The 13,969-nt window shown below is 43.1% G+C and overlaps 1 protein-coding gene across 2 annotated transcripts in view; it reads left to right on the top strand.

Moving 5' to 3' along the window:
• The first annotated feature begins 929 nt into the window (after nt 1-929).
• ctsc (cathepsin C) overlaps nt 930-13,969 on the top strand; it is a 33,856-nt gene continuing 20,816 nt past the window's right edge. The window contains exons 1-5 of one of the 2 annotated variants that reach the window (XM_055637257.1): nt 930-1,316; nt 2,064-2,124; nt 2,161-2,209; nt 3,793-3,950; nt 7,487-7,642. In XM_055637257.1, the coding sequence (XP_055493232.1) occupies nt 1,154-1,316; nt 2,064-2,124; nt 2,161-2,209; nt 3,793-3,950; nt 7,487-7,642 (587 nt within the window). In that variant the 5' untranslated portion in view covers nt 930-1,153. Of the gene's footprint in view, nt 1,317-2,063; nt 2,210-3,792; nt 3,951-7,486; nt 7,643-13,969 lie in introns of both variants that reach the window. The other variant, XM_055637256.1, reaches the window with a different exon arrangement.

The raw sequence follows: 13,969 nt of genomic DNA, 5'->3' as shown, positions 1-13,969 counted from the left end.
AGAGGATACAAACTGGCCAGAGAACTATTGTTGAATTGTTCAGTTGTTATAGACATCCAGATAATTAAGATCCATATATTTTGGACAATTGCAGAAATAAGGCATCAAACGTGGAGACGATGGGAATTTGAGTTTGAGGCACATAATCCGCTTTGACATATTCCAGGGCCAAATCTTAACTCCTCTGGTACACAGATGTGAGGTTACCTATCGCATCAGTCATACTCGAACAATTTATGCCCATCACCAAATAACAGAATCGGGTACGTGTTGAGCAAACATCGTCGAGTTCCCACAACTGACTTGCACCTCCTTCCACTCAGACTTAAACCGAATGCAGAGATTCCCAAAGACATGCTGCGCTGATTAAATACATATGGACTATTTGCAACAATGAAGGGAATGGTGCTAAATTGGTTAGTAAGCGAGACATCCTCTCCTATTTTTTTTGTGTCCGCCACTTGCCTGCGGTAGTTTTGGAGGGTTTGCACGGCAGCCTGGTTCTGGCCACCTGCCGAGCCTCGGGGAGGAAATTTATTTTATTTTAAACTAAGGAAATCCCCGGGTGAGTACGAGGAAACCACAGGAGAAAAATAGGAGGCAGCTTTGCCACAAGAAGAAAAAAACAACCGAAAACGCTAGTAATTCCGGGATCAGCGGGGATTTGCAGTGCTGACAACTCCGGGAGCAGCACAAGTTTGCTCCGCTGACCCCCCTCACTGCCCACTCCGGGAGCAGCAGAGACTGACAGACTTGCAGCGCTGGCCCCCCTCACTGGCCCCCCTCACTGCCCACTCCGGGAGCAGCAGAAACTGACTTGCAGCGCTGGCCCCCCCTCACTGTCCACTCCGGGAGCAGCAGAAACTGACAGACTTGCAGCGCTGGCCCCCCTCACTGTCCACTCCGGAGCAGCAACGACGTGCACCGTTCACAACTCCGGAGCCAGCACAAATTTGCACCGCGAACCCGCCTCACTGATTACTCGGGAAGCAGCAGAGAGAGACTTTCTCCACTAACAGCGCTGCTACTCCGGGCCAGCCACGTGTCTGAGCACCTGACCGGCGCGGTCACATGAGCCGCTCCCGGGGAGGCGCTGGGCTGCGCTGGTCTTTGGTGTGAGATTGTCAGTGAGTGAGTGCAGTGTAGCGTAGCCATGGCGCGGTGTTTGCACCTTCTATCCTTACTCGGGCTGCTCTCCGTGCCCTACGCTCTGGCAGACACTCCGGCCAACTGTTCTTACGAGGACTTGTTGGGGACGTGGGTGTTCCACGTTGGGCAGCAAGGGCAGGACAGAAATGTTGATTGTTCCAAGATGGGTGAGTTTAAATCAAGTTCTCGGCAAAACTTGCCGTTTCGGCTGCTTACTACCAATCTTTTATCAATTTCGCAAACAATTTTAACGGCTAATGTTAATGTACAGGTAGTTAGCCGGTTGAAACTTGGAGAGTCACAGTCATGTCTATAGGTTTAAATCTGCCAAATGATTGAAATCTGAGATTACTGAGCTTCATGGTGGGGAGGGGGAGGCGAATTATTGGGAGGGAAAAGTTATTGAACCAGTCTTTCTGGGATTGATCATTGGTGTTGTTTCCTGAATCAGCAAACGATCATATAACTTACTTTAAAATGTTGTACTTGTTTTCCTGGGAGAAGATATTTCATTTTGCCAAGTAAGCACAGATAAGATAACAGAGCCGGACAATTAAGGCATGATTTGCCCTGAAATGTGACGTTAATCGTGTTTTATTTATAGGACATTTCAGGCTATTAGGCGGAACTATGAAATCGAAACTAATTATGAGGCAGAAGCTAACATGGAAATAAACACATAATATGGGGATGTGTTTAAGATCTTGTAAAGTTTCAACCACTGTCATCCTTACCTCTATGCAATTCTGAAAAAAAGTGCTTAATCTCAGTTTAAAAAAAAAAAAAATTCACTTGGACGAAAAGAGGAATTAACGATTTTGAAAATGCATAAATCCTTCATTGTGAAAAGAGAAATGAAACGTTTAAAGGATGTTTGTTACTTGACAAAGCTGTGTTGCAATGTCTTGCCATAGGTCCTACAGTAAAATCAGTGACTGTACATCTCCAGAAGCTTTATATTGCTGAAAGTGAACATGGAGTGTTTGGTTTCTTTACATTGATTTACAACCAAGGTTTTGAAGTGGTCCTTAATAATTACAAATGGTTTGCATTTTTTAAGGTACGTCTTAGTTTTTAATGTATAAGTGAACTTACGTGTTAGGTATCATTTATTTGAGTCACATATCTGTTTGGTCATCAATTAATCTAGACTAGAGACTAGACTTTAGTCAGAGGGTGAATCTGAGGAATCTACTGCAGTTGTACAAGGTCTTGGTGAGACCACACCTGGAGGAAAGACATTCTTGCCATAGAGAAAGTTCACCAGACTGATTCCTGGGATGGCAGGACTTTCATATGAAGAAAGACTGGATAGACTTGGTTTATACTCGCTAGAATTTAGACGATTGAGGGGGGATCTTATAGAAACTTACAAAATTCTTAAGGGGTTGGACAGGCTAGATGCAGGTAGATTATTCGCGATGTTGGGGAAGTCCAGAACTAGGGGTCACAGTTTAAGGATAAGAGGGAAGTCTTTTAGGACTGAGATGAGAAAATCATTTCTTACACAGAGAGTGGTGAATCTGTGGAATTCTCTGCCACAGAAGGTAGTTGAGGCCAGTTCATTTGCTATATTTAAGAGGGAGTTAGATGTGGCCCTTGTGGCTAAAGGGATCAGGGGGTATGGAGAGAAGGCAGGGATGGGATACTGAGTTGGATGATCAGCCATGATCATATCGAATGGCGGTGCAGTCTCAGAGGGCTGAATGGCCTACTCCTGCACCTATTTTCTATGTTTCTATGAATCTTTTGCGACAGAGGCTGTGCAGGCCAGTGGATATTTTTAAGGCAGAGATTGATAGATTCTTGATTAGTACAGGTTTCAGTGGTTATGGGGAGAAGGAACCAGAATAGAGTTTGGAGGGAGAGATAGATCAGCCATGATTGAATGACGGAGTAGATTTGATGGACCGAATGGCCTAATTCCTCATCTATCACTGGACCTTGTGACTAGTGCAAGTGAATTTTAGATGCGAGGTTAAACAGTGGCCATTACATGGATTCAAATGACCTAATAATTGGAAAGAACAGGGCAATATTCCTGGTGCCCTGGCCAATATTTGGCTTTCAGTTAGAATTGGTACAAAGATCTCATCATATTCCATGATGGTTTGATGGTGTTATGGAATCGAATATTCCTGTCGGATGAGATTTTCACAATTTCTAAACTTTGATGTACTCCTTGATGCATACTAGTAGGTGAGATTTCTATCACTAGCAAATAATTCCTAAAAATATTAAATCACACTTTTTTTGTAATCCTTCTGCATAATAAGACCTTAATTGAAAAATAAAATTGCCTTTGAATAAGCGCAAGGCATTATGGGTTTCATAGCTATGACACAACTCATGACCTGTTTTCACCATTTTTGTTTAAACAATGAAGCTCTCCAAAGCTTCATTAGTTTAGTTTTGAGTTTTTGTCTGATGTTAGTTTGCTGTAATCATGAACTAATGCCCTTTCATTCATACGTGGAAGGTGTAGATTAAGCTACTAGGAGTAGGTCACAAGTTACTTGTGTGGAACTTTAAAAAAAAAAAAAAAAAAAAAAAAAAAAAAAAAAAAAAAAAAAACCTGTGGATTCAGATAAAAGAATGTAATGTGAATGCATATTTATTTTTCTTCCCATTAATCATTAATAGTACAAGAAAGAAGGCACAAATATAACTAGCTATTGTCATGAAACACTGCCGGGATCGGTACATGATGAGTTGGGCCGAAACTGGGCTTGCTTTGTTGGCAAGAAGAACTCCAAGGCTGTAAGAATTAACAAAGTTCACTCAGCTAAAGACTTGTTACGGTAAGCAAATTCCAGCTCGCCACTGGAATAACTGACACCTCTACTCCCCGGGTCGGGCGCTGCCTCCTTGACCCCGTTGCTCAGCGGCGGCCGACTAGGATTCCAGAGGATCGCCAATGTCTCACATCAGCCCCTGATCCCCTGCCGCATGTCTGGATAATGTGATTGATGTTGGTTGTGCTGAAGCTGGGATCCAACCATTCTCACAAAACGCCGGAGTACAATGAGGACGTTAAGAACACTCAGTTCACTCAATGCAAGGTCATTTGTTCCTTGCGCCCGTGGAAATCTCCACTCCCATCCATCCCACAGGGCGAACCTAAAGACAGCATGCATATTCGGTATCAAGCCCGGGTCTCTGGTACTGTAAGGCAGCAACTTTACTGCTGTGTCACAAAGTTGTAGAGTATTGTTGGAAGGAGGTTGAAAATGGTATCTCAGCTGTGAAGTTTTGCTTCACGGCGCAAAAGTCTAATGTGTAGGAAGTCTGAAGAAGGGTCGTCTATCCAGAAGTCCGCGGACAGGAGTGTCGGTCCACACCCACAGCCAGCGAGGAGGGGAGGCTCCAGCTCGACTCTGCCTGTCCCGCCGGTGGGATGGGCAGGGTTGAGCTAGAATTTGTGCTTCTTTCGGCGCCGCCCGCAGGCCTGGGCTGCCGCTGCGACGGGCCAGCGCCCCTCCGGGATAGGCAGAGCCGAGCTGGAGCCGGCGCTCCCCATCTGTCCTCCCCCCGACCTCCGTTCTCCCGGACGGGACACTCAGGAGGGGACGGGGACGGCCCAGCGGCGGCTGGATAGGGACGAGATGCATGTCTCTGCCGCGAATGTTTAGCCTGAGCGATCTATGACCTGTGTATGCGCAGTCGGAATACCGAACTGGCTTATTGGTTTGAACTAAAAAAAAATGCTGTCGGGGTGTAACTGGAGTCCATGAATGGCAGATGCAATTTTCCATTTTTGTTTAATGTTAATTTTGTCACCATGGAAACATACAAATAAAATATGAAACTAGTTCCTATTATGTTGGATGAAATAGTGCAATCTAGTATTACAAGTCAAGCCAACCTTGATCTTATGACATTATCTAAGTGTAACTATTACTGTAATTCAATACTTTCTTTGCAAAGTACTGAATTTTGTGTTCAGGAGGTAAGCCAATAGCATACTTGGTCAGTTGTTTGACATGTCCAAACACAGGAGTATCATTTAAAGTTAATCTGCTTTGGATTTCACCAAGTCTGCAAGTTGAGATGAGTTTTATTTTTAAAGTACCCTTGCAGAATGATAAAGTCCATTTGCAACAGTGGTCAAGAGGATGAGTGTTTTAATTTACTCTCTTTACATTCTCCATGTGGTGCTATAGGGGATTTCCATGAGGCTGTATTTCATGGCTTAGCAACATTGGGACAGAACGATGAAAGCTGAAGAACACAAAGTTATAATGAAATATGTGATTTTAGTTTAGAGATGCAGTGTGGAAGTGTGGAAGTTTGGCCCACTGAGTCTGTGCCGATTAGTGGAATTCTCTGCCACAGAAGGTAGTTAAGGCCAGTTCATTGGCTGGATTTAAGAGGGGGTTAGATGTGGCCCTTGTGGCTAAAGGGATCAGGGGGTATGGAGAGAAGGCAGGTTTGGGATATTGATTTGGATGATCAGCCATGATCATATAGAATGGCGGTGCAGGCTCGAAGTGCCGAATGGCCTACTCCTGCACCTATTTTCTATGTCTATGTTTCTATGACTAGTCATCCCTCCATGCTAACACTACCCTACACACACTAGGGACCAAGCCAATTAGCCTACAACCCTGTATGTATTTGAAGTGTGGGAGGAAACCATAGATACTGTAGAAAGCCCACGCAAGTCATAGGGAGAATCTAATGACAGCATGCATATTCGTTATCGAACCCGGGTCTCTGGCACTGTAAGGCAGCAACTTTACTGCTGTGCCACCAAGTTGTAGAGTATTGTTGGAAGGAGGTTGAAAATTGTATCTCAGCTGCGAAGTTTTGCTCTCTAGAGGTAACTAGCAGATCTACATAATGGCAATTAAAATTTAATAGTTAAAGTTGGAATATTTTAAAAGTTAGGTTGTAGCAAATGCCATAGATTCAAACGCCTCATTTAGTAATGACCTTACAGCAAAGACTTGCCAGACATAGAGTGTAGTCGTCAACGCAATTGAAGACTCCAATATGATGATGGTTTAAGATGTCAAGGTTGTTAAGTGGTTCTCCTTCTCAGTAACTATTTTACCTTCTTGCTATAATTAGGATTTGATATGTGTTGGTAAATGTAGACTATTGTTCACATACAGCTAGAGCAAAAATAAATGCATTTCTATTCCTCGGCACCTAATGTGTAAGAAAGAACTGCAGATGCTGGATTAAACCGAAGATAGACACAAAAAGCTGGTGTAACTCAGTATGATTTAATTCAATGACACAGCATGAAAATAGGCCCTTTGGCCCACCGAGTCCACACCTGCCTTAGATCACATAGTTCACACTAGTTATCCCATTAGCATGAGGGGCATTTTACAGAGACCAATTTACCTGCAAACCTACGTGTCTCTTGGATGTGGGAGGAAAACGGAGCACCTGGAGGAAACCCTGTTGGTCGCAGGGAGAACGTGCAAACTCCACACAGACAGCACCAGAGGTTAGGCTTGAAGCAGGGCTCGGGTGCTGTAAGGCAGCCCACTGTTGTGCCACTTGGCTGCCTGATTTGCTAAATGCATTTTAATATTTTGGCAAGATAGAGACAAAGGGCTGGAGTAACTCAGTGGGTCGGGCAGCATCTGAGGACAAAAAAGATAGAGGTGTTTTGGGTTGGAAACCTTCTTCAGACTGAAAGTGGGGTGAGGGAATCCAGGAGTTAGAAAAGGGGAATATATGTAGGAAAATATTTTGGCAGTTGATTAATTAAAACATTTGTTGAAAGAGCAGTTTTAAAATGTCATTTAAAATAAAATTAGCATCATCTCACTTGTTTAAGGATTTCCAAAACCAAGCATTTGATAAACTGGTTCCTGTAATCTACTGAAGACTCAAAAGATGATTCCATAAACATAATTCCAGATGTGGAAAGTTCCTCCACTGTGTGGAACAGAAGGAGGGGCACTACCCAAGGCCAGGCTAATGATGGGATGGATACGGTATGATGGTATGGGAAACTGAAGCAAGTAATTTTGAGTGACATGGTGTTACTTTTCAGATTGGAATTCATTGCCAGATAGCTGTGGAGCCCAAGGTATTGGGTATTTTCATGGTGGAGTTTGATGGAATCTTGATTAGTAAGAGCGTCAAAGGTTATGGGGAGAAGGCAGGCAAATTGGGTTCAGTGGGAAAGGTGGATCAGCCATGAGTAGACTCAATGGGTTGAAAGGCCCAATTTTGCTCCGAAGCCTTACGAGGCTATGATATAGGTAAATGTTTTTTTTTTAGTTTAAATGGTTGCTCAAATAAAATGTTATTCATTAAGTTTGTGATTGTTTGAATTGTTCTCTCTCTCTTCCCCCACCTCTATTTCCAATAGCCTGTCACAGAGACCATACAAGTCTAACGTGAATTTTGTCAACACAATAAACGCAGTGCAGAAGTCTTGGACTGCAAAGGTTTATGAAGAGTATGAAAAATTTACCCTTCGCGACATGATTAAACGTGCTGGTGGTCTTGGCTCGCACATTCCTAGGTAGGTTTTGATATGGATTTATCAAAGTTCTAATCTCGGTCCATTTCTGAAAAAGGACCATGTAGTGTAAATATGAGAAAAAGGATGAAAACACTGCTTGTAATATTAGTTTTGTCTTTATAATTAATGTTATCTGAATTTTGAATCGCTGACTTTGTTCCCCGCCTGTGTGTTGTAGCTGGATTGGAGCTGAGAAAAAATTTAAACAATCTTCCTGCCATTTGTGCTGATGTATTACTACAGTCAGTTGTGTCTTCAACGCTCACTGCCTTTAATTTTGCGCCATTTTAATGCTGTACGGGTAATCGTTGTGTTACAGTAGTTTGGATAACATAAATACTTTCTTGCAGAAAATGCAAATTGCTACCATAATAACAACTCGTGTTTATGGTCCTACGAACAATTATGATCAGGTACAGGTTCAATGAAATTCTTGTTTGCAACAGCATCACAATCAAATAGTTACAGACGACTCCCAAAAACATTAAATTACACAAGAGAGTGAAGAGGAAAACTCGGCAAAAACAAAATGCAAGGTGTAATTAGAAAAAAAGAAGAATAGTGCAAGTTGTTATCCACAGTATTCTATTGCTGAAGTAGTATTAAGGTTAGAAATAGAAAATAGGTGTAGGAGTAGGCCATTCGGCCCTTCGAGCCAGCACCGCCATTCAATATGATCATGGCTGTCCATCTAAAATCAGTGCCCTATTCCTGATTTTTCACAATATCCCTTGATTCCTTTAGCCCCAAGAGCTAAATCTAACTTTCTCTTGAAAACATCCAGTGAATTGGCCTCCACTGCCTTCTGTGACAGAACTCCATAGATTCACAACTCTCCGGGTGAAAAAGTGCTTCCTCATCTTAGTCCTAAATGGCCTACCCCTTATTCTTAAACTGTAATCCCTGGTTCTGCACTCCCCCAATATCACAAACATTTTTCCTGCATGTACCCTGTCTAATCCTAAGAATGTTTTATGTTTCTATAAGAATCCCTCTCATCCTTATAAATTCCAGCCAATAGAAGACCTGTGGACCCATTCTTTCATCATACGTCAGTCCCGCCATCCCTGGAATTAACCTGGTGAACCTACTCCCTCAATAGCAATAATTTCCTTCCTCAATTTAGGAGAGCAAATTTGCACACAATAATCCAGGTGCAGTCTCACCAGGGCCCTGTACAACTGCAGTGGGACCTCCATGCTCCTAAACTCAAATCCTCTCGCAATGAAGGCCAAATTGTGTGCAAATTGGCTTCCTTCACTGCCTGCTGTACCTGCATGCTTACTTTCAGTGACTGACGTACAAGCACACCCAGGTCTCATTGCACCTCCCCTTGCCCTAATCTGACACCATTCAGATAATAATCTGCCTTCCTTTTCTTGCCACCAAAGTGGATAACCTCACATTTATCTACATTATATGCATCTGCCTTGCTTCTGCCCACTCGCCCAACCTATCCAACTCCCGCTGCAGCATCAGAGTATCCTCCCCGCAGCTCATACTGCCACCCAGCTTTGTGTCATCCGCAAATTTAGAGATGTTACATTTAATTCCCTCGTCTAAATCATTAATATATATTGTAAACCACTAGGGTCCCAGCACCGAGCCTTGCGGCACCCCACTAGTCACTGCCTGCCATTTTGAAGCGGACCTGTTAATTCCTACTCTTTGCTTCCTGTCTGCCAACCAATTCGCTATTCATGTCAATACCCTTACCCCCAATACCATGTGCTCTTAATTTTGCACACTAAACTCTTGTGTGGGACCTTGTCAAAGGCTTTTGCAAGTCCAGATACACCACATCCACTGGTTCTCCCTTATTCATTCTACTTGTGGCATCCTCAAAAAATTTCAAAAGATTAGTCAAGCACGACTTCCCCTTCATAAATCCACGCTGACTTTGACCGATCCTGTCACTGCTTTCCTAATGCGCTGCTATAACATCTTTAATAATTGACTCCAGCATCTTCCCCACTATCGATGTAAGACTAACTGGTCTATAATTCCCCATTTTCTCTCTCCCTCCTTTCTTCAAAAGTGGAATTGGCTAACCTCCAGTCCACAGGAACTGATCCAGAGTCGAGAGAACATTGGAAAATGATCCCCATCACATCTACGATTTCTAGGGCCACCTCCTTGAGTAGGTCGCTAACTAATCATTTCTTATTATACAATACCCAGTAGAAGATAGCCTGACATCTAGTCAGTTCCTCTACATATTGGTTTAAAAACCCATCCTGTATACATTCCGGGAAATCCTCCTCCTCAGCACTGTTACCAATTTGGTTGGCCTAATGTATATGTAGATTAAAGTCACCATGATAACCGCTGTACCTTTGCTACACGCATCCCTAATTTCCTGCTTGATGCTATGCCCAACCTCCCTACTGTGGGTATGTTGTAAAACGTACCTGAAGCGTCGCTGAAAATCTATCCTAGCCCGTGGGCGAGATTTTGACGCCGTTTAGAGGGGGGCGTGTTTAAAACGCGATTTTCCCTAGACTGTTCAAATCGAGGATGTTCAGCCTAGTTAATTATTAACAAAAAATCGCTGGAAGATTCCGTCGCTTGAGCTATTTTTAGTTTTAAGGGGTTTATGTACATGATATAGTAGGTTAAAAATTAACTTCTAAACCCGCGACAGCCGACAACGGGCCAGATCTCATACAGGGGACAACGGAAGGTAGGTTGTTTATTTTTACGTTAAAAAGGGCTTCTTGAGATCCCTTTATACAAAATTTTATGTTGTGAGTAGCTAATTTGGGGCCCATTATATCCCACAATATTTTTCTGGGCATTTGGGGCACAAATCTACCGCAATGTGAACGTTCTAAACCAACGCGTTCCACAGGGAAAGCTGATTTAAATGCCATTAATTTACAGCAATTGAACAATAAATTCCTTCCATTTGGCCTATAAATTAATGTAAATGAGATTTAAAAATCATGTTTTATTGTGAATTCTTTCTGAATATTATTTGGACACAAGCTATTTAAAAATGTTAATCTTTTCTTAAGAAATGGATAGATGTTTAGATCTAGTAATTGAAGTTTGGAATTAGCTACAATTGGGTAACTAACTAACTATATGCTTTAATTTCAGGTCATCCAAGTAAGATTATTGTATATTTGTTTCAGAATGCTTCAATCTATGATAACTGAAAATTTAATTCAGTTCTCTTAATTTTTAAGAAAGTTATGGGCTTTTGACTGTCCACGATCACAGCTTTTTTGTTATGTCCATAGAAAATCAATAGGGAACAAGATGCTAATTTCCGAGTATGAAAATGGCCATAACCTTTTTAATACTTGAGATATGAAAGTCAAATTAAACTTCTTTTTATGCTTTTTCTGATGGGATAATCTCAAAATTTTGTAACATTGCTACCTATTGCTGTTTGGTGGTCTGTATATCACTGCAACAAGCATTTTCTGCCCTTGGCTATTTTGCAGTTCTACCCATACCAATTCTACATCATCCAAATTAATGTCTCTCCTTGTTATTGCATTAATCTCCACTTTAACCTGCAATGCCACTCCCACCTCTTCCTTTCTGTCTATCCTGAATATCGGATGCCCCTTGCATGTTTAGCTTCCTGCTTTGGTCACCCTGGAGCCCTGTCTCTGTAATTCCAACTATATCATATCCTTTAACTACTAACTGCGTATTCATTTCATCCACCTTATTTCGAATGCACCTCGCATTAAGGCACAAAGCTTTCAGGTTAGTTTTTCTTATCTAACTTTTGCTTCTGTCCTCCTTTTATGGCTTTCTGACTCCTTGCATTGGGTCCCATCCCCCTGCCCTGTAAGTTTAAACATGACCTTTCCTACACTCTCTTTCCTGTTAGCTGCATGGATACGAGTCCACGTTGTTAACTCCAACCCCTCCACTCTTTAGTTTAAACCCACCTGTGTAGCACTAGCAAACCTGCCTGCCAGAATGTTGGTCCCCTTCCAATTAAGGTGCAATCCATCCCTTTTGTTCAGGTCACCCCTGCCCCAGAAAGGATTCCAATGATCTAGAAATCTAAATCCTGCCCCGTGCACCAATTTCTCATCCACGCATTCAGATCCCCATATCTCCCTGTTCCTGCCCTCACTAGCACAAGGTACTGGAAGCAACCCAGAGATAACCACCCTAGAAGTCCTGCTTTTCAGCCTCCTACCTAGTTCTCTATACTCGCGTTGCAGAACCTCCTTACTCTTCTTATCCACGTCATTTGTGCCTACATGCGCAACTACTTCCAGCTGCTCACCTTCCCTCTCGAGGATGTTCTGAAGTAAGTCTGACATCTTGGACCCTGGCACCAGTGACCCAACACACCATCCACGAGTCTCGCCTGTCACCACAGATTCTCCTGTCCACACATTGGACAATGGAGTCACCCACCACTATGGCTCTGCCTGATGTCGGTCTCGCTGGTCGAGTCCCAGTGCTTGGATCCGTGTCACAGACCTGGCCGCTGCTCGGACTGGAAGCATTGTCTGCCCCGACAGCTCCCAAGAGAGCGCACCTGTTTTAAAGAGGTACTTCCACTGAGGTCTCCTGCACTCGCTTCATCCCCTTTCTTCCCGTCCCTACCAGTCGCACCTCCTGCACTCTTGGAGTGACGACCTGCTTGTAGGTCCTGCCAGGAAGCTTTCGTCATCCCAGATGGACCATACATCACACAACTACTGCTCCAGTTCCCTAACTCAGTCCTTGAGGAGCTGCATCTGGACACAGTTCCCACAGGTGTAGTGGTCAGTGACACCAGCACTGACCCTGACTTCCCACATCCTGCAGCAAACGCACTGCAATAACATTTCTGCCATCACAAGTTTAAATGTTTAAATTAACTTAAACAATCAACCGATTCAAGTGTAGCCTCCTTGCCTCAGCCTCAGAATCTGGTTGAAGAACAGGGGAGCCATAAGGAATCTTAAATGTTTCCTAATGTTTCCTTAAGGGGTTGGACAGGCTAGATGCAGGAAGATTGTTCCCGATGTTGGGGAAGTCCAGGACAAGGGGTCACAGCTTAAGGATAAGGGGGAAATCCTTTAAAACCGAGATGAGGAGAACTTTTTTCACACAGAGAGTGGTGAATCTCTGGAACTCTCTGCCACAGAGGGTAGTTGAGGCCAGTTCATTGGCTATATTTAAGAGGGAGTTAGATGTGGCCCTTGTGGCCAAGGGGATCAGAGGGTATGGAGAGAAGGCAGGTACGGGATACTGAGTTGGATGATCAGCCATGATCATATTAAATGGCGGTGCAGGCTCGAAGGGCCGAATGGCCTACTCCTGCACCTAATTTCTATGTTTCTATGTTAATATTTAGTTTAGAGATACAGTGCAGAAACATGCCCTTCAGCCCATTGGGTCAGCACCGACCAGTGATCCACGCACATTAACACTACCCTACACACACACTATGGGCATTTAAAAAAAAAATTATACCAAGCCAATTACCTACAAACCTGTACATCTTTAGTGTGGGAGGAAACCGAAGATCTCGGAGAAAATTTACACAGGTCACGGGGAAACTTACAAACTCCGTTCAGACAGCACCCGTAGTCAGGATCATCCCGGGTTTCTGACATTGTAAGGCAATAGATCTACCGCTGCTCCACCGTGCCACCCTATTGCAGCGTTGGTGGAAGCTGATGTAGTTCATCTATGAGAGTAAAGGAGGCTAACCATGAGGGGAGAGAAATCATTGATATTTAATGAGGCTTAAAGGTGTTTTCATCAGCTGAGTCAGAGAGACAAGATATTAAGGAAGTGTGACTAGGCAGTCTTAAAAAGGGAAGTACAATCAGGCGGTGGGTCATTATAATCCCTCTCAACTTCTCCTTTAACATAAGTTCACCATGACTCTCTAACAGGCCCAAAATCTACCTCCGCTATTCTGGACTATCCCACAAGAGTAAAATTTACCTCTTCATCAATCCAGATTTTGAATCTGCTAAGTTGATTAGCTGCCAATTTATGGAAAAATGTTTCCTATCAAGCCCATTTGGGATCTTGTCTTTCAATAAGATCGTGCTCTGGTAAACTCCTGTGCAGATAACTATAATCTGCTAAATTGTTTCTTCGTAAAGCATTGGTTTTCTCTGGGATCTACTTAAATTAACTTTCTCTGAACTGTTTCCAATGCAAGTGTATCCTCATAATGAGAACAGACACCATGAAATGAAATGAAAGTAGTCATGTTTAGTATTGTGTTGCATGTCCTTTGCATGCAATGCCAGCTTGAAGTCTACAATTCATGGACATCACCAGTTGTTGGGTATCATCTCTGGTGATAGTCTGCCAGGCCTGTATTCCAACCCTCTTCAGCATATA

This window comes from Leucoraja erinacea, chromosome 6 (assembly GCF_028641065.1).
Source record: "Leucoraja erinacea ecotype New England chromosome 6, Leri_hhj_1, whole genome shotgun sequence".
In the NCBI taxonomy this organism is placed as follows: Eukaryota; Metazoa; Chordata; class Chondrichthyes; order Rajiformes; family Rajidae; genus Leucoraja; species Leucoraja erinaceus.
The sequence above is the reverse complement of the archived record's forward strand: the minus strand, read 5'-3'. Positions and strand labels throughout refer to the sequence as shown.